Below are 27,959 nucleotides of genomic sequence, written 5' to 3'. Positions count from 1 at the left end.
TTCATCTATAGACTTCCCCCCCTCCCGATAAGTAAATTAATTCTTGAAATGTAATTAATTTCTTCTCCCTTACCTTTTCCCCCATCCCAGCTCTACTCTGTGAGGCTCGGGGGCCTGTTGATGGCAGCGGGTTCTCTAATGTTGGCGACGCGGCTCTGTGACTGAGCAATGGTGACAGCAGCACCCCGTGTGACAAGCTTAGCAATGGCATTCTCATCCAAATTTGGCGTGCAAAAGAATATAGCTTCTGTAAATATGTTATCGCTGTGAAGATTTTAACAGTAAGACATTAGGCCCTATAGATGACAGATGGTATGATCTCTAAGTCCTGATGCCCTGAAAGGAGGTTAAATATGAGCATCGAGTACAAATATAAATCAAAAATAAAACTGGAGCGGCTCAATTTCTGCCAAATCCCCTTTTTCTGCTGCAAATGCATGGCTTTCTTTTGCTTTGTTTCCCCTGCTACTTTGATTCAATACCCAGTAATAAACTCTACCAAAACCTCACTTCAGTCTTTAGTGAATTTAAGAACCTGATAACTATCAGATTCTCTGGCTTGTAAAGACGTCGAAAGAGAACTAACCCAGAGGGACAACAAAGCCCACGCTGGATCGCGCTCCCCAGGTTCTGCTGCAGCACCCTCTGCTGCTTGGCCGTGCTGATACAGCCCCCCCAGCACACTTCAGAGTAATTCCAGGTACTGATACAGCCCCCCCAGCACACTTCAGAGTAATTCCAGGTACAATTCCCAAGTCATTTGCAGCTTAGGCACTATTTTTCTAATTAAAAAAAAAACAAAACCTGCAAAATCCAGGCCATAGAAAGCTAACACTAGGAAATGCAAGGAAAAAAACCCAAACCCCACCCAAACAAGTTCATATTCCAAAACGTCCTCCCAAAGAGCTAACAAAGTATTTCAATAAAGTAGGGAAATGTTCCGTCACAGGTCGAAATGGAGCAGCCAAGAATCACAACTTGAAGAAAGAAGAGAAATAATTCAAATGTTTAATGAACTTCCACCTTCAAATTGAAGGAAAATTTGTAAAAAGACAAACTTTTTTAAACACAAACATATGAAAACACCTTTAAATTCAACATATTTTACACAGATACAAAAATCTGCATCTGCCTACCGAAGGGAGAGCTGAGAAATGGTCACTGAGGCACGTCTACACGATCGGGGTCGGCCCAGTTCCCGCAGCTCAGCCACATCATATACAAAATATATACAAAAGCAGGCTGGGCTGCGCCGACGGCGTTACAGAGACCGCCTGAATTTAAATAGCTCCGTCTCCTCACGGACATCCTAACGCTTCGCAAACTCGAGGGCCCAGCGCCGAGAGACGGGCTGTCCTGGATGGACAGAGACACCGAGTGTCAGGACAAACTTCCTGTGGGAGAGGATCCCACCGATGGAACCCCCTGGCGTGGAGCCTCTTGCACCGCAAAGGCTGTGGTCGAGCACAGGGATCTTCACTCTCCATGAGACAAGCACCCCGACTTTGGCCACCTCGCCAATTACTACAGGTTGGCTGGTTAATCAGAAGCAGGGCTGTGGTTTTGGCGTTTTGGGAGGGGTTCCAGGAAACTGATAAAAATCAGACGCGATGCAATATGCTACGAAGTAGTGAAGTAATGATACTGAAAGTAAATTTCAGTCACGTTAATTTAGAAGATAGTCGTCATTGTTTTATACAAGAGCTCTGTAAATCAACTCTCAACACAATGAACATGTTACGTCAGGAGAATATCCATACTAGGACAGACTATATGTACAAGGAGGCCAAGACCAGCCGTGACTGAAAGAAGGTAAAAGGCAGATTGGACAAATCCAGAACATAAGAAATTCCTCCTTCTCCTTTTTAGAGACCTCTGCTTTTATGAAAACTTGTGGCCTCCACCAAGCATCCTGGAAATTGATTAGTAGAGAAGATCACTAAAGAGCCGAGGAGTGAACAGCACTCCCCTTCTGGTGAGAGACAGCTTCAATTCTCACAAGGCTAAAATCAAAGATATCCACAGTCCGACTTCTTCAGTGCCGCCTGCGGATCTAGCGAGTCATCGGGGATCCTGCAGCAAATGCTGATGAATCGAGCTGACGATTCTCCGCAGGTAGTGGTAACCGATTGGTACTTTGGAGAGAACAGCAGAAATTTCCTCCTCCCTGGGAACGACAAAATTATCACACGTGTTTGAGAGGATACGGAGCATTTAATTCCCCATCCCTCGCTTTGAAATGGAAGTCCTATGGAGTGGTTCTTTCTGTGCAACTCACCCGATATTCCCAATGTGGTTTTGGACAGTAAAAGGCAGTGAAGCGGACGGGTAGTTGGCAGATAGAAACAGGGTCAATTCAAACTTGGCAAAAGCCGTGGAAGCGGAGAACAAAAGCTTCACTCTGTATGCGAAATAAACACAAACAAAAAGATCAATACAAAATATTCAAGTGGACTGCTACCGCCTTTGAATTAGGTTCCAGAAGTGAAAACAAATGTTGTAATTGATGCAACAAGCTCAGTAACTTCTGAAGAGTTCCAGCACAGACTAACAGAACTTCATAAATAAGGTTGATAAAACCTTCCCACTCTCATATTGTCAGCATTCTGACACTGAGTTAGAATACAAAACCCCAGCTTTCCTCGCAGAAAAAGTTAATACACACATAATTCACAGAGCCTTTCAAAAATTATGGGAGAGTGTAGAGTAATAATCAAAAACACGTTTTCTAGGTAACATAAAATACTCCTAGGTAGCTAAAGTTTTCTGAAGTTTTAAGTGGGACTGATTTACCTCCAATTCCAAATTTCTAAGCTTATTTCATGAATCCAATCCTATTTAAATCAGGGCAGCTTTCTCTCTAGTGCAGTACTCTTGCCTATGACAATGTGCAGGAAGGCCAGAGCTGAATTTTCTTGGAAATATGGGTAAGACCATCACCGAGGACGCAACGCCCAGGAAGCAGATGCTTTGGGATAGTAAACTAGAACAAGCACAAACCAGGTCTTTTCTAGGTAAATCTCCCACGATTTGCAACATCCTGAGCGCAAGCTGCCCTTGCATTTGTTTTGTTGACTTAACTAAATACAGCTTTTATGAGATTTTTGGCATCTGGTACAACACCACTCTTGCAAAGGGTGCAACAAAATTAGAACAACCAACGGGAACAGCATCAAGACAGGCAGAGCAAGGCTCACGGGGCACTTCTTCGTTAAGGATATACATCGATAACAGAAGGATAAGGTGAAGTAGTATTTATCTTGTTGCACTGGGACATGCCGCAAAATCGGGTAGTAGTATGAGAAAATGAAAACTAAAGAAAATAAACTTTAGCTGTAAGTGCATTTGTCCTTCAACAACTGATTCTGCTTGCCTGAAACAAATGGAAGATTAAAAGAAACAAAGCATTGAGCTACAGGTAAATTCCCGTCTCTGTTTCCTTTGCATTGCTACACTCTGGTGTAAAGTTTTAAGTGAGAGAGTCAAGTGAAACAGGAAAGCGGCAAGGAAGGAGAGGTTACGTGATAGTACGGAAATTGGCTAAATCCAAGAACAGCTTAATTTTCATGCATTTGAGTATTATAGTGCAATCATATTAAAATAAATTAGATTGTTGTTAAAAACAGTGGCATAAAATCTCAATTTCAAGAAAACCAAATTGAAAATATTTCAGTGTTTGGTTCCTGATTTTTTAGAGACACTCTCTGAGGGACTGGTGTAAACTCCATCTGAAGTTACTCACTTTGTGTCATTGACCTCTGTCTTCAGAAGATTAAATTTTCCACCCCATCTCTCCAGAAATTCAATCTCCTCTCCTAAGACCTTGCAACGACTCACCACCAGAGAGGCATCATGAAGAACCTAAGTGGGCAATCAGAAAAGCAATCGCATTGGCGCTAGGCTGGTAAACTGTGTGACACTTGAAAATGCAGTTTATCCTAGAAAGTACACACACAAAAAAATGTAGTTTAACTGGTATCTCAGTTTGGATGCAAAAATGCAATTGTACAAACATAACAACAAATATACATTCTTTGCCCTAAGTTTCTCCCTCCAGCTTTGTAAACAGGAATACACTGACATGCAGGAACACCGAGTTTGGCTTGGCGATTTAAACCATTTAGGAAGCAGAATGGCATTCAGCTCAATTCTTTAATTGCTACTATCGGAAAAAGAATGGATTTTAAAAAAAATATCAGTAAGACAGGCAGACATTGATGCAGCAAACAAAGAAGAAATCACAGCTTTTAGGATTCTTGCCCAGGCACCTCAGAATACTCAGGAGGCAGATTTTGATCTGCACTGATGAAGCATTCATTAAGATGCTTTTGCTCTCAGTATCAGCTCTATTCTCTGTGACAGAAAAGATTTAAGATGTTTCTCCAGAGCCCTTTTTCCTGGGATATTACCTGGGGCAAGTAGTACAGCGTGGAACACTTTTCCTGCCAGCATCCTTGACTTGCAATAAACTGGAAGATGAGTCTTTGGACTAAACATGAGGAGGGTGGAGCTTTTTCCTCTGTAATGCAAAAGAAAAACACGTTGCCAGAAATCTTTTAAAAGCCATACAGTAATACATTAGCAGATAACCCACACATTTACAGATGTCTTCCCCAAGAAGAGATTATCAGGGCAGCTACTTTCAAGCTACTCGAAAAATCTTACCGTCCAAGAGAGATTCAAAGTTCAGGCTAACTATCTTTCGGGAAGGATCTTCACCAAAAACATCACCATCTGAGAAGGAAAGGAAAAAATGCAAACAGTAATTATTTCCATACTTAGTTCTGGAGTTACAGCTCATCCTCCTCAGAAACAGCCATTCATTACATACTTTCCTGAATTTTCACAGAAAGCACTGATAAACATATCGAAAGCGACTTCTCCTGCTGTTGTACGTTTTCTATTTCCCTTTAGCAGATCGTCACAAATACGGAAACTTTAAGTTTCTATTATGTAACTATTTAAGCTTTCAAATTCATAAAACCTACCAATTTTGCAACTTACCTATTGGGGGTCCAAACACAACTGTGAGTTCAATGGCATCATACAGAAAGTTAAAGACCGCCTGCTGTTCACTCCATTCAGTAATCTCCCACTCAGAGAAGCTAAAAAGAGGGGGGGGAAAACACCATCACCCTAACTTTCAACCAACCAACCAACACAATTATCTGAAGGACAAAGATCAGATTATTAAGTGCACCTGCAGCTATTATCACATAATATACCAATGACATTTTCACTTTCCAACAGAATGTAAGAATCTGTTGGGAACACAAGCATAATACTATTCATTTTACATAAATGTTCATTTTGGAACTGGAGGCGAGTTGGCTATAGAAAGACTAAACATAGAGTATCACTGCAAAGTAGTTAACAGAAAAACAGCGCATCACACGGGGAAGTTCCCCGAGGCTTTATGGCTTATCCCAGGCTGCGAGGAGATGGGCATCCAAAGATTTCCCAAATCAAATAACAAGAAAAACCCAAACCAGAAACATTTACATACAAACGCGAGGCCCCAGAACTAGCTGACAAAAATAAAACCTGGAGGTCTTTTCCTTACTCATATCTCTCCAGGAGTTCCTGGCAGCTTTTTTCTTTTTCCTTTAGCTGGTTCATCTGAACAAGCATTTGCTCATTCTCAGCCTCCAGATCCGACAGTTCTCTGCAAAGAGAAGCCAACATGAGATGTAGCACACTGGTTAAAAGCACACCAACCCTCTAAAACCTGAATGTGCACATGTTATTTTTAAGCTCTTTAGACCCTCTTTGATATCTCACCTTTGCAGTTCCTCTTCTTGGGCTTGCAGGCTTTTCAATTCTAAGAGAAAGGGAAAAAAGCTATGAGAGAAGAGAGCAGCAGAGAAAGCCCTGACTTGCTCTGCAGTCACTGTGCTTAACAACAGGAAATATCTCAACTTGAGGGCTGTTACTCCTACCTGGATATAGATATGCGGTCAACTAAGATTAGTAATTATTGAACAATAAAGTGCCGAACATGACAGCCAATGCACATTCTTCAAGTCACACTGTACCAAGTTCAAAAGTTCCATTTTTCCAGAGGAAAAACAGTCCTTTTCATACATTAACATCTGTGTAATTAGCTATATCCAATGTGGAAAAGAAAGCAGTGGTGTTTGCATCCATGTCAGAATTAATATATCGGAATTTAAAAAACAAACCAAAAAGTGCCATTCAGCTGGTAGCATTACCTTTCCCTAGGTTTTTCCCTTCTGCTGTTTCATCACCGCAGTCTGCTTCCCATTCTTCCCAGTCAGAATCTATGGGAAAGAAGTATCAGGTCTCTGCAGAACTCCCAGATTCAAACTTAGATTCCATTTTATTTGTCTGTGGGTTCTATAAATCTTAGTATTTCAAAGCTAACTAAGAAAAATGTACAAAAAGCTGGAAGGGTATCTACCAAAAACCTCAAAAAGTAACAGATAACAAGGAAAACTCCTTTTATTGCATTGTTTCAAAGTTGCTACTGTGCAATTGATTTCTGCTTAAGGCATTGGAAGAAAATTCAGTTGGAAGAAAAGAAGCACAAATACAGAGAATATCATTATGCAGCAACGCCAAGTACTGAGCGCAGCTTGTGCGAACACGGCTGAGCAAGTTTTAGAGCATCCAGCTACGATGCTGAAAACAGGACACTCCTGGAGTGCAAAGCTTAGTCTTGCCCACCAGCAGGATCGCTGGCAGGTTGTGCAGCCCTTCTGAACCGCGTGCTGCCAGCAGTTATGTGCCGTTATGGCTAGCAGATCTAGCCAGCTTGCTAACAGGTTCATAGACTACAATTATAATTCTGTATTTCAGCACAGATACACTCCTACTCTTCATGTGATGCGTGAGTGATTCCCATGAGACAAGCTTGCAGGCACAAATGACGGCATTCCGGCCTAAGAAATACTTGCAACAAAGGAACTGTAAAATTCCAAGCAACCACCAAACACAGAATCTTGAACTGAGCAGCTCTGCAGAAAAATATAGAAATCAGCATACCAGTCACCAGTTTGGAAACACACACCTGCTTCCAGAGCAACAAGACAGCTCTCCGCTTCCTTGATCAATTCATCCACCTTCTCCATTCTTGACCGTAGCTTTTCATGTTGTTCCTAAGATGGGAAAATTGTAAGTCAATGACATTTTTTAAAAAGCTGAATTGTCTTCTGGGACCACCATGTGGATCTTTGCTTGCTAAGAAACCAATTAAAGAATCTGTGATTAGAACGAAGAGGCAGACTGACAAACACTACGGCAGTAGCTGTGAGTAAGAAAGTACTTGATATGGAACAATGTGTCTTTCCTAATGACTTTCCTTATGAAGGGATAAGACGAGACATGGAAATAAATAAATTCATCTGCATTTCCTTGTTAGTTACTAATATTGATGTTACTGCAGTATGAAGAGCTGATTTCTGATGGCATTTCCTTTAATATTCCCATTTTTCACTGTTTCTTTAATTGCCAAAACCCTTAGGCAGAAGGTTCCCGTGGTGTAAGTGCAAGAAAGTCACTGTCCCGATGGGCATATAAATGAAAGGGAAGTATGTTTAATAAGAAGGAAACTTTCAAGAGAATGCACGCTTACATACAATAATTAGGCTTGACAGTCAAAAAAAGGATGAAATATGGTAAAGTTCCTTTTTTTTTTTTTGAAGCTAAAGCCCTGCAGCCTTGCGGCACTTTACCTGCGCGCTCTGCAGCAGTTTGCTGTACAATGTCGCTTTCTCATTGTGAGCCAAGATTTTACTCTCCTTGGTGAAATAGGATTTCATTTTGTTCAATTCTGCTCCAAAGCTCTTCAGCTGCAATGAGTGGAAAATACAGAAAAGTGAATGGGAATGTGCAACACAAGATTGTTCAACTGACCCTTTAGACTCTTTCTCCCTTCTCTGCTCCTCCAAATATCCCATTTCTCTAGTAGCAGTATTACATGACACTTGCAAATTAAATCAAATTTAAGACTGGACAATCCCTGTAAATTCAAGCACAGTCGCCTACTAAAGTAACTGATTTTATTCGCAAAGACCCAACAAGATTTTTACTCAAATAGGGAGCTGCACAAATAACTAAAGATATGCTTCTACCAAAAACCAGAGCAATTTCAGTCAATACATCGGATGTCTCTCCTCCCAGTTGTTCAAGACATGTATTTAGAACGCTTGCCCCATTTCAGTCAAGGAGGCTAACTGGAATACCCACGGAAGTCCAGGCAGAACCCAAACCAAGAGTAGTAAAGCTTAAAATCTCTTTTAACAGAACATAGCTACAGATCATGCAGTTCCATGTTTTCTCTGACAGCTGTCACTCCAGAAGCTGCAGAGGAACGTACAGAAAGCTTTTGTCTACAATGTTTGCCATCTGCCTGTTTCCACTAGGTGGTATCATTCTAATTGTAGCGTGTAGAGATTTGCTTAATAAGCTTTCAAATTTGTTATTCTTAGCTAAGTGTTCTAGGTGCTTTCATTGTTCATAAGCACAATTCTTCCCAAATCTAGTTAAGAACCTAGCCTCTGTGATATCCTATATCAATCTAATTATGAACTATGAAAAATACTGTCTTTTATCAATTTTGAGACTTTATTTTCATTGAATAGATTTTTATTCTTGGCATTAAACCCACAGAAAACAGAATCTCTTCATCTAACTTCTCAGTTCTGGCTGGGATACTTTCATAATACTTCTGGGTTTTAAATGCAAATGTCTTTGCTGTACTTTTCTGTGCCCATAATCATTAACATTCTCCTTTAAATACCCTCTGGCTTCCTCTTTTGTTTTGGCACACAACAACATTGTTACACTCCAAATCCCCTATGCAGTTTTATTTTCTGTTCATTTTATGTCTTGCAACGTCACACGTCTTTCTGAACTAAATAAGCACTTAAGTTAATGGCCAATTCTGCTGCATCAATGAAGCACCAGAGCCTCTTCTGTAAGAGCAGTTCATTTTTTCCTCCCAAAGTTGCACTGTTTGCTTAGGCCCCTCTAGTTTCTCTTCTCTTTTCTGCCCTAAACTAGTCTGAATTATCAACTTGAATTATCAAGTTTTTCTGGTTTATAACAACATATTCCCTCTAATATATTTAAAGGGCACATATCCTTGCATTCTCCTGATGTATTAGAAGATCTCATAGCAGTTGTCCATTCAGAAAATATTTTGCTTTGTATCACCTGCCTCCCTACTGTGATTCTGTGACCATTCTGGTTCTTATTTTATTTAAATACATAAATTAACCTTAATTCTTCATTATGTAAGAAACAACATTATCTCTTCATGCAGTATTACCTCTTCATCAGAGCAGGTTCTCATTACTTCCCACAAACTCTTGTTCACATTCACCAGGAGTTCATCTTGGATATTTGCATACACTTTTAACCTGAAATGTGGAAAAAAAAGTTGAAAGGAAGTCCTGTTGCAACTGCACCGAGCACATAAAGCAGCACGCTGGTAGTTGGGTCTTACATCTTGGAGAGACCTTCTAAAGCCTTGAATAAATGGGGCCCGTGTTTGTTAAACTCTAGCACATAGTATAAAGTTCATTTCCTATAGTCTTTGCGTGGAGGGCAGGTCCGAAGAGGAGGTAGAGAGCTAGAGAGCCAAAGAAATAGGAAGTGGTGCTAACGAGGCTGGGAAAAATCTTACCGCTGATTCTGAATTTTATCATAAAACTTGTTTCTGCAAAATAAGTTGTAAAAGGCATAATGAATCAGGCCAGAAGTGACCTTCAGATAAGAAAATAAGTCATGTAACTGTATTTCAATCTAATAAACACTGGAAGATTGGAACAACAGATCGTAACCTGTTACAATCCTGCTTTCTATGTTTGAGCATTTTTGATATAATTTGAAAAATTTTACTCCAACTCTTCTGATGTGCAACCGAAACACCATTATAGAATCATAGAATCATAGGGTTGGCAGGGCCCTCTGGAGATCATCCCCTCCAGCCCCCTGCCAGAGCAGGGTCACCCAGAGCAGGTGGCACAGGAACGCGTCCAGGTGGGTTTGAATGTCTCCAGACGGAGACTCCCCCACCTCTCTGGGCAGCCTGTGCCAGGGCTCTGCCACCCTCACAGCAAAGAAGTTCCTCCTCGTCTTGAGATGGAACTTCCTATGGTCAAGTTTGTGCCCGTTACCCCTTGTCCTGTCCCTGGGCACCACTGAGAAGAGCCTGGCCCCATCCTCCTGACACCCACCCTTTCAGTATTTACAAGCCTTGATAAGATCTCCCCCCTCAGCGGTCTTTTTTCCAGACTGAAGAGACCCAAATCCCTCAGCCTTTCTTCATCAGAGAGGTGTTCCAGTCCCCTCAGCATCTTGGTAGCCCTTTGCTGTTCCCTCTCCAGCAGTTCCCTGTCCCTCTTGACCTGGGGAGCCCAGAGCTGGACACAGTACTCCAGGTGCGGCCTCACCAAGGCAGAGTAGAGGGGGACGATGACCTCCCTCCACCTGCTGGCCACACTCTTCTTGATGCCCCCCAGGATGCCATGGGCCTTTTTGGCCACAAGGGCCCATTGCTGGCTTATGGGCATCCTGTTGTCCCCCAGGACTCCCAGTTCTCTTCCCACCGAGCTGCTCTCCAGCAGGTCACCCCCAACCTGTCCTGGTGCGGGGGGTTATTCCTCCCCAGGTGCAGCACCCTGCGCTTGCCCTGGTTGAATTTCATAAGGTTCCTCTTTGCCCAGATCTCCGACCTGTCCAGGTCTCTCTGGATGGTGGCACAGCTTTCTGGGGTGTCAGCCACCCCCCCGACCTTTGTGTCATCGGCAAACTTGCTGAGGGTGCGCTCTGTCCCCTCGTCCAGGTCATTGATGAATATATTGAAGAGGACTGGGCCCAGTACTGACCCCTGGGGAACACCACTCGTCACTGACCTCCAACTAGACTCTGTGTCCCTAATCACCACCCTCTGAGCTCTGTCTTTCAACCAGTTCTCTATCCACCCTACTGTTCATTCATCAAGCCCACTCTTCCTAAGCTTCCCTATGAGAATGCTGTGGAAGACTGTGTCAAACGCCTTGCTTAAGTCAAGGTAGACCACATCTACCGCCCTCCCCTCATCTATCCATCCAGTCACGCCATCATAGAAGGCTATCAGATTAGTCAGACATGATTTCCCCTCGGTGAATCCATGTTGAGTATTTCTGATAGCTTTCTTTTCCTCCACATGCCTTGAGATGACGCCCAGAACGAGCTGTTCCATCATCTTTCCAGGGATGGAGGTGAGGCTGACCGGCCTGTAGTTCCCCAGCTCCTCCTTCTTGCCCTTTTTGAAGACTGGACTTAGTAAAAGATAAATTACTTGAGGAAAATCAAACTTTAATTATCTCCATAACCACAACTCCTCCCCAAGAGTTAGCCCTATACCATCTGAATCTGTAATAAACTGGCTGCCAGCATGAAGTAGGTTAACTATAATTTTTTTATTTTTCCTGTATGTAGTGTATGAACTGTCTTCAGGCCACTTTGCATGCAACCAGAGCTGAAAAAATAAAATTACTGATATACTCTGACTGAAAAAACACTTACTCGTCTATCTTCTGAGAAAGGGCCTGGCAATCTTCCTCATAAATACGCAGCTTGGGGCGATAAATGTATTGGCTGTAAATGAGGTCTTCTGGAGTAGGTGGTGCACTGACTGCACACTGGGGAAAAACAGAGGGGAAGATTGTGAAGAAAAAGAAAAAAAAGATGCATATTTTTCAGAAACTAACTTCCAATTAAGTCATGTACAGGAGCCAGTAAAAGACTCGGAAGCTTGATTTTTGCAGAACAGAAACATTACACAGCCCTGTGTTCAGGACGATTGCAAAGTAAGATTATTGCCTTACTGGTAGTAACTTGGTGCTGAGCGAGTGGTACTTGTCTGCACACAAAAAAATAGTTCCCATGTCTACATGAATTCAGCGGAGACCTTTTGGGATAAAGATACTGAACCTGGGTTCAGGCAGAACAGACTTAAGGGGAAGAAATAAAGAGTAGTAATGTCATGGTGAAGCACTTAAGAGGGAGAAAGTAGAAGAGGTAGGAGGAGGCAGAGCAGCATTTCAGGGTTCTGATTTCAGTGGCTGATGGACATGGTAAGAAGATAAAGTGAAAAGGTTAGACTGAGCTTCTAATTCTAACTTTCAAAATTATCACCCTTAAAACAAGTTAAAAAGGCAAGAATTGCCGTATTTATCCAAGAACAGATAATCCTGAATATATGGTATTTCGTTAACAGATTGAAATCTATTCTGTTTCTCAGTACTGAGCAAAAAAACCATCAGACTTTTCGGAAGTGAACAAGCAAAGAGAGAGGAGGAAGCACACAGGGTCTAACACACTTGTCAAGGCGGAACTGACTTCTGGCTTAATTCATTTAAAGGCCTTTAATACAAACTGGTTAGTTGATAGAAATTTTTTTAAAAAAAGACAAATATAATTTAAGGTCAATTATATCATTATCTCAAAGGACAGATACTCACATTGGCTGGAACATGGCTATGCCGGGGCTTCTGAATCGTAACATGGACTTGAAGAAGTGTAAAAAACTCCCCAACTGTGATAACACCATTCTGAAATTTCTGTAAAGATTAGGGAAAACGTCCGGGTAAGTAGTAAGTACATTTTTCAAGCAAGAACGCTTACTTGCATATATGCGCACAAGTATTTTTCCTGTTAGGACAAGAAGTTAGCATCTTTCAGCTGTTTACGTACCTCCCGTAAGTTATCTTCACAAATGCTGTCTGTGAGAAGCAGAGACTCCATCTGACTGCTCCGCTGAACTAGCCAGGAAAAACAAAAGGGGGATATTGCTGGGGTTAATAATATTCTTACAGAAATACGTACCTAAGTTCATTAGCTTTGGAAAAAAAGCTATTTTAATGTAGAGTTTGACCTTTCTGTGCATTTCCAGTGCTGAATGAAGTCATTGAGGAAACAACTACTTGTGACAAATAAGCCGGACTAGATTAAGAATCTAATGTAGAATAAAGTCTGTGTCAGAGCAGTAACGAAATGACAGAGTTCACTTTTCTATGGGAGGAAAGCCACATGTAACACACTAAAAAGTAATGAAAGTGAAGAAGGGCTCCAACCAGTTTGCAGAGGGCATCCTGCATAGACTGAGCTTTCAAGGTGAAAACACGGCATTCGAGTTCTGAGCCAACAAGGGCTAGTTTCTCACTCAAAGGAAGGAGCCCAGCTTCTACTGGATAAGGCACATGCTTTCATGGTTGCAGAGGGCCAAATTGGAATTGGTTTTGTGAATAGAAGCAAGATATCACTTATCAGATGATTGGCAGATTTCTGCCTCATTGCTAGGTATCAGCTAATTAGCAAGAGCTAATTAAACCTGGGGGCTGTATCTGCTTAGAGCCTGTCCCTGCAACGCGCTCTGAGGAGTCTTTTTCCAAGAGCGCAGCGCTGAGACACGCAGTCTCATTTTGCACAGAACCAGCTTAAAATCATCTTTGGGCCAGCAGAGTTTGAGATGGGGCTTCAAACTGCCTCATCAGCCCAACTTGCCCTTGAAACTAAACCTGGACTTAAACTCTGCTCCTTTTTCTTCCCATCCCGGTTTTCCTTGAACAGCTTGGACTCCTAGCCAGAATGTAAACCACTGACGGGCCGGGTGGGAAGCTGTGACACAGGCATTCAAGGCCTTTCCCAAATGAAATAAATACTACGGCCAGGGCTCTGCCTTGATTAAGTGTAAAGAACACGAGTTTCAGACTGTTATCACAAAGGAAGCCTTACTTGTTAATTCCGTGTCAGCTTTAACAGAATCCAGAGAGCTGCTGGTGCTGGCATGAGTACAGTCAGGGCTTTTAGCCGCCAGATTTGGAGGGTCTTCACCTTCACGAACTTCTACTTGGCTCTGAGACACAGCGCCAAAAGTAACCTAATATTAGCAAGTTTGAAAACAAGGAAATATTAAGAGTGCTCTATGAAACAATGCAGGAGTAAGTCGATCAGCAGTTTATTGTAGCTGTTTCTTGACATTCAGAATTGTTTCATTTTTAGTATCGGCACATTTTATATCTAATCAGCATGACAAACCAGTGTATAGCTAGTTAAGCCATTTCCTATGATGCCACACAGGAAGTAAAGCTGCAAAATCCTTCATTCATTCCTCAAAGCAGTCGCCACCACAGCACCCTCTTCCACCTTTTGGAACTAGAAAGTTTCTACTGATGATGTACAAACCTATTTTTAAGGTGAGATTAATGTTCCCTATTTGCACAGATTTTCTTGATTCAGCTGAGCTGCAATTTGTGCTGTCTATAAAAAAACTAATTTAAACTTGACATCCATGTTTGGACTTTAAATAATTACTTTAGGCCTTACTCATTGTCCTTCAGCAACATCTAGCAAATAGTTGAGTTCAGAGGACTAAGAGTATTTCGTTGCGAAAGGATTAAAAGGACACTATGGAGAGAGTGATTTACAATTGACTTATCCCTTATCCTGTCTGTTGTGTGTGGCTCAGGAAAGTTGCACAGATCAACCCGATTGTTCTATTTTGGCAAAACAATGAAAAATACGGGGAATGACATAGCAAAATGACCGCAAACTGGTAGTTAAGAGAAACAAGAAAACTTACCAATAGATCTGCTTACACCCCAAAATTTAAACAAAAGTCCCGCCTGTTAGTGCTGACTGTATCTTTATAACGATCGATTAGGCTCACCTGCAAGTCTTGGGAGGCCTCACCACCCAAGTTTTCATCCCTCTTCACCTTCTTTGGACTTTGAAGATCCTCCTTATCTTCTTCCAAAGCTCTTTTTGTGTTGTTGCAAGTTTTTGTCTCTTCAAATTGATTCTCTTCATTGGGGGAGATTTCTTTTTGGCTTATCTCATTGCAAGCGTTTTCCACGAGTTCAGAGCTCACAGATTCATTTGAATCCATTTCTTCTAGGCAGACGGGAAGAAATTCTTCTGCTATAAACTGAGAAGGGCTGAAGTTCTGCCTACTAGATGTGCTGGTACCTGGGGCTTCACCAGGGTTTTCACCTACTTCTGAATCTGGTGCTTCTCTTTTGTCTGAAGATTTTGCGTTTATGTCTTGTACACTAGAAACAGAAGGATTTCTTCTGTTCGGTAATTTAGGCTGGAAGATGCCTAGAGGGATATTTATTCCTTGGTATTTATCTTTAAGTGCCATGCCTAAATTTGCATCTATGGGAGCAGCTCCAGATTCAAGACCTGTGTTTTCCTGCTCTTTATTATCAGATAAATTATTTGGTTCATTTACAGTATTTTTTCCTAACCTCAAGGTATCCTGTGGCTGAATTGATTTGGGCAATTGGTCAGAAAAAGCAGTTTCAGAAACAGAGAGAACTGCAGATTTCCTTCTAATATTTTTCAGTTTTGAACAAACATTTAAAATACCTGATAATTCAGGTGCAAGAGTAGGATCTGTTTGATCTCTTGGACTGTCACTGACCAAACGTTGCTCAGTTTGTTCAGAGTTTATTTGAAAGTCTTTTGGAGGTGTCTCCCCTTCAGCCGGCAGTCCCTCATTTTCCTTTGATTCCTTGTTACAAACTGCAGCAAGGCTTCCTCCAGCCAAGCCTGAATCTGTACCTAAATCTTCACATCTAGATAAATCATCTTGCAATACTTGGTTTCTCTGAGCACTACGTGCATCTGAAGAAGCCTTCAAAGAATCTGATTGCTGGGTGGGAAGCGAAACACCGGATACCAAATCGCCACTTTCTTCACTGCAATCCATGGTCCCGTTACTTGGAAGCTTGAAAGATACTCTCTCTGATTTCAGGTTTTCTGGCGGTATGAGATCCTGCTGACTGTTCATGGGGACAGAATTATCTGTGGGAAGGTCGAGATCCTGTGGTGTCTTCACACCCATAGTCTCTTCTGGCCGTGAGACAGAATAAGTGGAATCTGGTCTCAAAGTTGCGCCACTGGGGACTTTGAGAGCTCCTTTCTCGCTAGGGAATGCTGGGGCTGATGAAGCAGAAGGGGCAATGCTGGTCTTATCCTTAGACTTTGTGTGATATTCACCCTTCAGGTCATTTGTATGCGGAGAATCTATTTCATCTCTGCCAGACAGCAACGCACTATGCAAGTCTGGTTTCTGAGTGCTTTTATGTGACACTTCTTGGTTCTCAAATCCATTAATGTTGTTATTAACAGCAATAGTATGGGATGCAGTTATTTCCATATCATCTTGGTTGTGGGTAAACACAATGGTTTTATCAGGAGGAACTGCAGAAGTGGCTGGAATGGACACTCTGTTCTGTACATCAATTTCACCACTTAATACAGCTGTATGAGTTTTAGTGATCTCCATATCCTCAGCCAAAGTAAAAATGACAGTTTTGCTCTCTGGACAGGAGGCTGTTTCAACCTGCTTAGCCAGGTTTCGTCTATCCTCACAAAAGACTCTTTCAATACTTTCATCAACAGAGTGAGACTCAGTCATTTCCATGTCAGCCTGGTAACTCGTAAACATAATTGTGGAACTTAAAGGAACAGACTGTTTGGGTTGCCTGCCTTGCAGATAATTTTCTTCCAGAGCTGCATTATGGGTTTTAGTGATTTCCATGTCATCCATAACAAACGTAGTAGCTTCGCTATTTGAAAGTGCTTGCCGTCCAGCCTCCTTATCCAAGGTTGGTTTAGCATCACATACAACTTTGACGGTATTTTTATCAGCAGAGCAAGACTCGGTAATGTCCATGTCAGCCTGGCTACTCGTGAAAAAAACAGTTTTAACAGGATGAGCTGAAGAGACAGAATGAAGCTCTCCCTCATTTCGTGAGACAATTTCATGGCCTATTGCAGCCGTATGGCTCTCTGTGATCTCCATGTCATTATTCTCATCATTCAGTGAAAACAGAACAGTCCTTTCCCCTGTTGTTCCCTTCAAGCTTTTCCGTCCAGCCCTTTTAGCCATGGCAAGCATCCCCTGAGATGCGGCCTTTTGCATAGATTCATCAATTGCAACAGTATCGAGTCTACTTATTTCCATGTCATCACTGTAGGTAAAAAAACAAGTTTTATCTCCAGAAATTAAGGATATGTCATCATTTGAACTTTTACGCTGCAAAATTATTTTGTTTTCTGCTGAAACTGTATGGCTTCTGGTGATGTCCATATCAGCATCTTCTGAAAATATGGTCGTTTTCTCACCTGCAAAAGGCAAATGTTTTAAACCAGTCATGGTTAACATTTTCTTGCCAGATACCAAGTAGTACACATCGCACGTGGCCTGCTCCTGATTATTTGTCATCATGGCCCCTTTTTTTAAGGACATTATTTTATTTTCATCTTGAACAAGGTATCCTGGTACTGCTTTTCTTTCTGATAAAACAGCATTGATGATGTAATCAGGAGCCACTGTTGCACTGTTTCCAGTCAAGTCCATGTTTTCACCAGAAGGAAACACAACTGACTTTTCTGAAAACGAAGGCAAGTGGGAACTTCCCTTACGTGGTTCACACGCATTGGCTCGTAACGGCTCTTCAGCACCCCTCAAGGGCAGGCCATCAACCGAGTGAGGATTTTTAAAACCCTCTTCAGAAGAAATTGTTTTACCAATTGAAAAATCTCTCTCAGAATCTACTCGAGTTGGCAATACTTTGTTTACTACCCTCATAGTATGGGGTTTCTCTTGCCTGGCTGAGTTTTGGCAATTTGCATTTATTCCTAATATTGTTCCAAGTTGTTCATTTCCTTTCATTCCAGTGGGAGCGGGCTCATTACTGGAAATAAACAAACCACTTGGAGCCAAAGGAGTAACAGTTTGCTTATTTGTGTTCATTTTCAAATCCCCACGTTCTCTTCCTGGAGTCTGACTTGTGATATCTCCACCAGAAAACCGGAAGGTCTGGTTTTGCAGCTGCTTGGATATTTCATTATTTTGGTTATGATTATTCTCGTATTCTTGTACTGTATTAATAGGGGCAACATCAAAGGCAGCAGGATGAGTTTTGGTTATGTCCATGGTTTGATCATCTGAAAACACGCCCATTTTGTCACTTGTGCAGAAAACTGAAGCATTTAGAAGGTTTTTTCCCAAAGCTTGTGATGTAACAACTTTTTGACTTTGCAAAGACATGAATGCAGAGGTCTCGGTGACAATACTCTCAGGGACTTCTCTCTTTTGCTCTTGTAATGGACGCACGCTCTTTGCACAGGAACTTGGACCACTTGCCTGAAAGTATGTTTTTCCAAGCTTCTTATCAACCACTATCACCTCAAGATCTTCAGTATTCATTTCTATAGCCTGGCTTCTTTTAATATTCCTAGTGATACTGGTCACCTCAAGATTTTCTTTGTCCATATCTAAAGAATTTGCAGCTTCACTGACATTTTTGTTCTGGTTCTTTCTTGGAATTATTTTACAATGCATTTGTTTTGCTTCTGCAGTTATCCCATTGCTTTGATCATCGATGACAACAGCGTGGCATTTAGTTATTTCCATTTCTTTCTGTTCATTTAAATTGAGAGATGTAGATCTGTTATCAAGAAAATGAGGTTTGTGGGTGACAGAGGAGAACACTGCAGCAGCAGATTCATTTTCAACGTTCTTTCCATCCTCCTTGACCATACAGGTTTTAGTCAAGTCCATATCTTCTCCTGAGAATATTACCGTCTTCTCACCTGGCAGGGAAACAGGTTGAGAGTTTGCCAGTCTGTGCTGAAGTCTGCTCTTAGAAACACCGGCAGGCACTGAATTTGTACATGAATCCAAACTAACATTCACTGAAGCAGTCCTGTGATCTTGGGTCACTTTTTCGATTTGTTCACCTGAGCCTGCAGATAGTTCAAGTGCACTATTTTTATATGACACAGAAGCTCGATTATCTAAAGATGTTAGACTCTTTGTAATGTCCCCGTCACCATGTGCTGGACGTCTGTTTTCCGCTAGCAAAGGGTTGGTATTAACTGGCTTTTCAAAAGTTCTGTGATGTGAACTGTTCATTTCTTTGGTACTGTCACTATAGATTACATCTGTATAATTCCCAGTAATTTCCATGTCATCACATTTAGAAAAAACAAGAGTTTTATCACCTCGGAATACAGTCTCAGATGAAATGGATCCTGGGATGGAAGATGTTCTTCTGGCCTCTTGTTTAACAGTTCGTGGCACTGTAGGATCTCGTCTGTCTGCAACAGTTACTTTTTTGTCTGTACAAAGTTGAGGGTCCTGCTGAACAGTTAAGTGCTGATTAGTTGCTCTCTTTAATACAGGATTATCTAACTCTGTGGACGGGAAATCCTTTTTGAAGTTTAGACTTTGATTCCCAACGCTGGAGAAGGGAAAAGACATTTTTGCAGTGTGACTAGTTGTCATATCCATTCCATCATCTACGAATGCCTCAGTAACATCCCCACACAGTAATTGCTCTGGTGGAGCTTCACAACCACCAGAAAACATAGCTTTGACATCAGATGCCTGGCATTTTGTCATTTCCATTCCATCATCTTGCCCTCTAAAGACTTTTGTTACATTGCAGGTGTCTGATGGTTCATTGGAATGTATAAATTCCACTGATGATCGTGCCATGTCTTCTGAGACTTGTGGTGGGACAAAAAAAACATTCTCTTTTTCAGGTCCCCCAATAGGATTAAGTGCCTTTTCATTTGACTTCAAGCTCATCAAAAATTCATTGAAATTTATTTTTTTTACAGTAGTAGCATCTTCCTTCTGTTCAAAAGATGGACACAAATGGTTTGTAGGGTCAGAGAAAAAAACAGATTCTTCGCTGGTTTCTGCCTTTCCATTATTAGAGTTTAACCCAGCTAGAAACGATGTGATATCTATCTTCTCAGTTGTGTCAGCTTGATTGTTTTTCAGGTTACGTGTAATCACTGCAGTGTGACTAGCTGTCATATCCATTTCATTTTCATCAGAAAAGATGAGGGTGGTGTCAAGCCTATTGGTTCTTTGAATGGCGTTGTCTGCATCATGCCACTAGAAAAAAAACAAAAAAAAAAAAGAGGAAGAAGTTACAGTTACTGACACTTAAAACAAATGATCCAATAGTTTATTCTATTTAAAACAGAAGTCAACTAATGCAGTCCTAAGGTTATAGCTCTATCTTTACATCTTTTTTTGGAAAAAAAAAATTATCGATTTCAGTCCTCCTCAATAAGCAATAGGACATTCAAGAAAAGGACAACTGATCATATTACAGCATATCATATTTAAATCACTTTTTTGGAAAGACTGTGTCTCAGTTTTACTGCTGGGCAAAGACTTCATATCTAGACATATCTTGGTAAGCATGGAACAATTACTGAGTCTTACGGATCAGTATTTTCTAAATCTCTACAGTGCAGTCTCCACCCTTCCCTTCCCCCAGCTGCAGGCAAAAACCTTGCCCAGCTTATCATGCATGTGCCCCAAAGCAGCAGCACCAAGGTGGTATGCTTGGTGTATGCGTGTGGTTTAAAAGACTTATTTTTTTAAAAAAAATAAATTGGCAGTAACAAGTTATAATACTATATTTAATCAAATATAATGAATATATTGATTAAGAACAGCTTCATGTTTACTTCAAATTACATACGCTATTTTATAAATGCAAGAAACGAAATATACTAGAAGAAGCACAACCATATACATTACCCAAAACAAGGAGAGACAGAGTTTCAAACGGATCGTTATAGCCTCCTGGTATATATCTTCTCATCCACACTAGATTTGAACTGGTTTGTTTGGTTTCTAACATTCGTTAACAACAGCAAACATATGTTTTTAAGCCCTATCTTTAAACTCAACATAAAAAAGTCAGAAGCCATTGCAATAAGGGAGACTGTTTTGACAATTGCTTTGTTTGACAACACAGCGCCGTAACATCATCACTGAAGTGTAACGCGGGTCAGGATTTCTGCGCAATTGTGCCTGTGAAGGTCTCGGCTAAGAATTCTGTGCTTTGTCGCTTGATTCAACTGAAGAAATTCAGTTACCAGTTCATGCTAATCATTGCAATTTGTCTAAAGCTTTTTAACAGCAGGAACAGAGAGTACATATGTGCATATCCATTCTACCCAGGGAAGAAAAATACACAAGCAGACCTATCTGAAACATAAGCTCCTTTGCATATTCTTAGATAAGAATTGAAAAGAATGGAGGAATTAGCTCGGGTAATGAAAAGTTAGCAAGCAATTTTAGAAGCAAGACTTATCAATATTGCAGTATAACGCCTATCAGATTAGGAAAATACTTCAAAATATAGATTAGCTTTCAGAAGAATTTTATGTGAATACAAGGATTTATTTTTTAGGCAGCTGAGTTACATTTTTCATCTTTACTACACAAATTATTTGATTATATTTTGGACACTGACATTTTCAGCATCAAAAAAAATAAAAGCCTTCCCATACCTCAGTCTGCTGCACCGATGCCTGGATAGGAGCATGAAGCAAAGTGTTCATCCCTGTCAAAAGAAGAGGAAATACTCCAGTTGTTGAACTATTTTCTTATTATTTTATCCACTGAGCTGAAGACCTATGCACTCATTTTACAAATTCTGCTAAGTAAGTAAATACTATTAAAAACAAATATAACCTGAAAGTATTTTCAGTACTCTGTTCAGCACGTGCAAGAGCCACCTGTACTTCTACAACACAATGCCTGTAAACAGCTTTACGGGACAGAGCCCATTCACGCAACAGTCCTCTCGCTCAGGAAGGCTGTTCTAAGCATGTTAAAATTATTCAAACAGAATCAATAGTTTTGAATATTCATTTTGCTATTAAAACTATTTCCAAACTCACCAGTGATCTCACATGGAACAGCCTCAGGTTCTTCATTTCTACAAAAGGCAGGTTAGGTAAAGAGTTTGTTAAAAGATTTCAAAACAGAAGGCTTCAGCAATATACTGAAAAGGCAGAGAATTCTGTTGCATAGCTCACCTGGGACTGGGCACCAGATACCAGACACTACTTACGTGTCTGCAATATATTCTAATTTGAGTTGCAATCTTATTTTCCACTTCCAGTCCCTAAAGGGGCTCCAGGAAAGCTGGGGAGGGACTCTGGATCAGGGAGGGGAGCCATGGGACGAGGGGGAAGGGTTTTACACTGCAAGAGGGGAGATTTGGATGAGATCTGAGGAAGAAATTCTGTGCTGTGAGGGGGGTGAGCCCCTGGCCCAGGTTGCCCAGAGAAGCTGTGGCTGCCCCATCCCTGGAGGGGTTCAAGGCCAGGTTGGACGGGGCTTGGAGCAACCTGGGCTGGTGGGAGATGTCCCTGCCCAGGGCAGGGGGTGGCACTGGGTGGGCTTTAAGGTGCCTTCCAACCTGAACCATTCTGTGATTCTACGATTAAGAACAGCTAAAGTCTAAGAAAGATAAATTGCTTAAGAAATAGTACATAGGAGTATGAAGGCAGGCGTTTTCAAGACCAAGAAGCCTTTGCTAGAGACTGATTTTTATATTTATTCGCACATGCATACACATACATGGTACTATATTGGGTTGATAACTTTAAAAGCATGAGTTAATAACAGTTGTACATAAGGTGATTCGTTGCTATACATTTTAAATGTAAGAAATTCCCCTTCACACATAGAAACTGTCTGAATTTGTTATTTCACCTACCAGGTCATTTTAATTTTAAAAATCCCATCATCTTGTTTTATCTAGACAAGAACTTTAAGGCCAGACTAACACTTTATCTACCTCTGAAGGAAAAAGTTATAGCAATAAATATCAAAGACTATGTCTATCACATACGGAATCTGGTGGGTCTTTCCTGGAAAGCATTCCCAAGCAATCAGCTTTGGAAGGACGCAGTTTCAAGCCATAATTTTTCAGAAACCGCTATCTTTTGGTGAGTGACCACCAACACAGCTATATCCTTTTTTTGCTGTATCCCTTCTTTCACCAATCAAAAGCACTGAGCAATTTTATATCTAAATAAATATGTATGCTGCATTTCTTTGAAGAGTAGTATTTTGACGGTTGCGTGTCACGTGAAGATATGTATTTGCAGGACAGAACTCTATAGTCATGGGAATTTTTTTCAAACTTACTGATTAAGCAGCACATCATTCCTTGTATCTGCTGCACACTCTAAAAATAGTAAAAAAAAAAATAATCAGACATTACAATGTGAGAAGCATGATGAAAACGTCAGAGACGAGTAAATTTCACAGAAAAGAATGTTCTCAAGTTCTCACTCTTGATGTGCATTCTTATCGTGGCAAAACCCCAGGGAAGCAAAATACTTGAAAGTGCATTAGCTTTTCAGATTCTTCCTAGGTAATCTTTGACAGAGTGAATATGACATTCTGCTCAGCCTCAGCCTTCTTTTGATCTAAATCCCCAAGGCAGATTTTGTTCTAGGTGCATTTTGTCTAAGAAAATAATTCCTTTTCTGAGCTACAAGGTCCACAGTGCCAGTAACTAATGGTTTTTCAGCCAGTCCATGATAGCCAGCTGACCATATTGTTCCTTACCTGTGACTGACAGGCCTGACTTCTTGAATTCAGGCTAAAAATCTTTTTGCTAACAGTCTGTGAATCCTATCAGGAGAAGAGAATGGAGTTTTACCTGTACTTTCTGCTGTGTTATTCTTAACATCTGACTCGAAGACTCTGCAGCTAAGAAAAAAACAAAACAAAACAGTTTTTGAAAAACACAAGACTATCTGTTTTGAAGCAAAGAAAAAAAACAAAGTAAAAAAAAATCAGCCCTAATTTCAATCTTTTCACCGTAGTATGTTCCGAAATGAGCTATCAAAAGCCAGAAGCTTACTGAACCCAACCATATTTTCCAGCGGGAAGATGCCATTATCATATTTAAGATGGAAATCACAAAAAAACTTTAAAGGGAAACAAAAATTTCTAATAAATTAAATTCACTGAACCATTTTTTTTTCTAGCTAGGAAGAGAAAATGAATAATGGCTCTCCTGGGTCTCAAAAACAACACAAAATAACAACAATCACCAGTATGCCTTCACTGAGTACTCACAAACATATGCAAACAGCCGTTTTAGGGGGTACCACATTATTACCTATAGCTGGCATTTTATGCTTAAATAAAGGATGTAGATCTGCGTCCTTCAGATCAAACTTACTTTATGGTGTTCGCAAAGCTGACACGGCGAGAGTTTTTCCTACGTTTTTCTACATTGATGTCCTGACAATAAAGAACACAACACTTTTATATACAGAGAACTGTTCTTATCCCATAAGCCACAATAAGCATAGCTTTTAATGAAACAAAAACAAACAAAACCACACACACTTCTCAAAATAATAATCTATGATCCCAACAAGTACAACAGATATTTACCAACATTCTTAAACAACTTTATAGCTCTCCAACTTCTCCTGACATAAAGACACCCATCTCACAAGAATTAGGATCTAAAGATCACTTTGTGAGACCTGCCTAGTTTCAAACACAAGGCACAGAATACCAGTTATAAGGATTTTTGTCTGGCATATTGTCTGGCATACTAGGGAAAGCTTATGTAGTTGCTTAGCAAGAGAGCTGCGAGACGTTTTTTCTTTAGTTTTTCATTACAAGAGCTGAAAAAAAAATAGTGATACTCGTTTGTCTTTATGGGAGAAAGGGAAGGGTTCATGAAAGAATCAAAGTCACCATTTTCTCAAAATGTCTAAATGGTGTCACTGACTGCATGATCATATTAATGCAATGTCCCAAGGTATGTAACAATGCAACGTTACATCCACTGGAAAGCTAATTCATCCTACCACTGCTGCGCAGGTGTCTGCAGTAAGCTTCCCTAACCAAATAGCTCAGTCTCAGGACAGTGCAACACACGTTAAGAAAACACAAAGTATTAACATACCAGGCACTACCCGTTATATGCACATGACAGACAAAGCTGGTAAAATACTTAATTTTTTTAAAATCACATCAGCAACACAAACAGTTATGAATGATGTCACACTACTGTATATGATAGTCTTACATTGCTCATTAGCAATACTGTCCATCATTGTTAACAGGTATTCAAGTTTAAATGAACACTGAGAGCCACTCTTCATACTCAAAGTTTTGAAATAGATGTGCATAAGTATTTCAGGCTCATATTTCATATTCTAAAGAAATTATTAGAGGCTTTTTCACTGAAAGCCTTATATGCTAAAAATGACTTTTCAAGTTCTGCAAGCAGCAGCAGATAAATCATATAAATATATGATGCAGCTACAACATTAGTCCATAGAACACGCCCTGGGTAGAAAAGGCATTTCAAGAGACATCCAAACTGAACAGGCCTAGAGTTACAATTTCTAAGAAACAACAGACACTATAAACGTGAAATATATTCTGTACGTATTTCTGGAAGAAAATGGTTAATTTTTAGCTTTTACTTTAAATAAATTGGAAGGGTGAATTTTTTCAGATGTAAAGCCATCTCACTGACTATACCAGTTTGTACTCTGGTGGATCAAATTTCAAGTCAAATGGACAACAGCAAGCTATGCCAGTTAATCTCTGTTTATTCCTCTTTTCTTGATAGAAGAAATATTCTGATGTAAAACAGAAGTGTAAGAAAAACTCAATTGATTTCTTATAATATTTAGTACTCCAAACATTATTTTCCAGAGCAGTTATTACAAGAGTTTTTACATCTGCATTATTCAAGTGATACAGTTAAATTAGCAACAAGTTGAGGAGCAAACTGAAGATGTTAAGAGCGTTGGCAAGAAAGGATTTAATAAACCTACCTGCGTCAATTCATTCCCATTTCCCAGATCATCAAGAGGATTTCGCGGAGCCTTTAAAATCTACAAGGAAATATAATAGTTGAGAAGATCAGCTCCAGCTACAAGAGCTGATTACTTGGCTGAAGAGAGTTTCTAAGAGCCACCAGTGCCCCAGTCAATCATATCAATCTAATAGGCTATTTCTTTGCATTTGGAATTCTTTTCTTCAACTGTGATGAGAAAACAAGTTCCTCTTTACAGCTGCCCTTTCTTTCCTTCACTCACTTACAGGGTTTTCTTTTGAGAAATGCTTTAAGTTACTCACAGAGGACAGTCGCTTCCCTTTGATGTGCTCTGTATTATCACTGGAAGGGAAAAAAAGGGAAATGGGTATTAGGGTATAAACTTGAACCAAGACGTATTTCTTGAACAGTACTGCTACACTTTTAAGGTTAATAAATTCATTTCTCTGATGTTTTTACAAGTGTGAAAATAAATAAACAAGCTTGCTTAGAATTGATCATTCATTTCAGCACTAGTTCCCAAAAATAAGCTTTGGAAAGTTCAGCAGATTGCCCTCCAGCCCCCATGGTCAGTTGGTCTCCAGAGTCCGCTGCCGTGAGCCTTCCTACACACCATCAAAGAAACTCCCTGTTCTTCATCACAATGGATAACACATTGCATTCAAGAGATGCTGAAGTGCATGCACAGATTAAGTTTTGCCTCTAAATGATAATATTTATACCACAATAAAATTCTTAGAAGGTTTCAACTTACTTTTCCATGTTAGGGTCTGTGTAAATCTTGTACATTTCTGAAGGAAGTGCTTTTCCTAGAAAATACAGTACCGAAATCCAAAAATATTAATGAACCTCAGTAAGAAAGTAGCACACAACCACAACTAGATACTAATCTTAGATGTTATAATTTTTCTCTCCATCTTTCTTTAGTCACAGGAATGCACCGAAGTGTAATAGGCCTCTCAAGCCCATGTTTTCTATTACGTATCATATTATAAAACAACTGTGCTAACAGTTTGAGTCTTACTAGTTAGGCATCCTTTTATTTAAAGTTAAGATTCTGGTAACTGTTGGAGATAAATGTGCTCAAACCTTATATAATACAAAGTTTGCTAGTTTGCTCTGACACACAAGACAATTTTTCAGTCGCTGCTTCTCCCTCCACCCCAAGAATGTCTTCTGCAAATGCAAATAGCTCCCACTAGCAGAGAAAACTACAACACTTCTCAAAAGTTGCATAAGGGGATAAAATGAATTAACCCACGCTGACAGGATGCCAGTGCTTACACAGGTTTAATATTGCCTAACATTTCTTGTAAACCGCAACAAAATTCAGGCCTTTCAATACCAGGTCAATATTCCTCATAACTTCAGTCTCCCATGGACCTGACAAAAAATCACCAAAAAATGTACCACAGGGTCAACACTACAAGAGCAATACGTGACATTTTCTGTGCTATTTCTTGTATTTCAGCGATGATCTTTACCTACATCTGTCCATCAATAACCACACAAAGTATACTTACAGTACAGCTATAAGCAATTTGACAACACTTATCACATTACTTTATTCTCCCCTCGCTAAACCCCAGCAAGCAATGTTGTAAGAGAAACACTTGCCTAAGCAAGGATCAAGCGATTTGTAACTAACAAGTTTTACAATTAGAAATAGAGAGATCTGCACGGAACTGCTCAGCTTCTACATTTCACAGAATCACAGGCTCTCAGGTCTGCAGGGACCTCCGGAGATCATGGGAGTCCCCTCCGTGCTCAAAGATACAGCAGATCGCTCAGGACGTTGTCCAGTCCAGTTTTTAATATCTCCAGAGAGAAGCAATCTCCCAGAGAGAACACGGTCTCCCTGGACAACCGGCCCCATCTTCACTGCGTTTGTTTCCCCCCTTATGTTTAAATCAAATTTCTTGCATTTGAATTGGTGCCCATTGCTTCTTATTCCTTCACTAGATACATCCAAGAAGAGCTTGTCTCCATCTTCTTTAAACCCTCCCATCCACTGCTCGCCCTTGTCCACCAAGCCAGTTACCTCACTGGAGGTGATTTAAGCCACAAATTGTCTCTTATTTTCCAAGCTAAAACTAAGCCTTATGCAGGAAAAAGCAAGCTCTAGGTTTAGCAAAATGCTAAATCACATAAATGCTATTGCATAGTATTGGGATATTGCTCACAAGGCAGAGCAGAGTTCAAATTATATGGGAAGGGAAAAGGAAAAATCTTTTCAGAAATATCAATTTGCTCAAAGATGATGTTTACGCAGAGCAAAAAGCATAA

General features: G+C 40.4%; 1 protein-coding gene across 1 annotated transcript; it reads right to left on the bottom strand.

Annotated features, from left to right (window-relative positions):
* Nucleotides 1–657: 657 nt before the first annotated feature.
* Nucleotides 658–26,564, bottom strand: KNL1 (kinetochore scaffold 1). Its single transcript, XM_074586654.1, has 25 exons — nt 26,428–26,564; nt 25,976–26,015; nt 25,672–25,731; nt 24,048–24,109; nt 23,520–23,569; nt 23,000–23,039; nt 21,742–21,779; nt 21,349–21,401; nt 14,681–19,933; nt 13,747–13,891; nt 12,706–12,773; nt 12,474–12,572; nt 11,536–11,651; nt 9,293–9,383; nt 7,695–7,811; nt 7,031–7,118; nt 6,213–6,281; nt 5,782–5,821; nt 5,564–5,665; nt 5,005–5,105; nt 4,666–4,734; nt 4,410–4,519; nt 3,743–3,861; nt 2,279–2,401; nt 658–2,167 (listed from the first exon to the last, which is right to left on the bottom strand). Exons 1-25 carry the CDS (start codon nt 26,460–26,462, stop codon nt 2,062–2,064), a joined length of 7,194 nt encoding a protein of 2,397 aa, XP_074442755.1. The 5' UTR covers nt 26,463–26,564; the 3' UTR covers nt 658–2,061.
* Between the last annotated feature and the right edge of the window lie 1,395 nt (nt 26,565–27,959).

This window comes from Larus michahellis, chromosome 4 (assembly GCF_964199755.1).
Source record: "Larus michahellis chromosome 4, bLarMic1.1, whole genome shotgun sequence".
In the NCBI taxonomy this organism is placed as follows: Eukaryota; Metazoa; Chordata; class Aves; order Charadriiformes; family Laridae; genus Larus; species Larus michahellis.
Note: the sequence above shows the minus strand (reverse complement) of the source record. Positions and strands in the feature narration are given on the sequence as shown.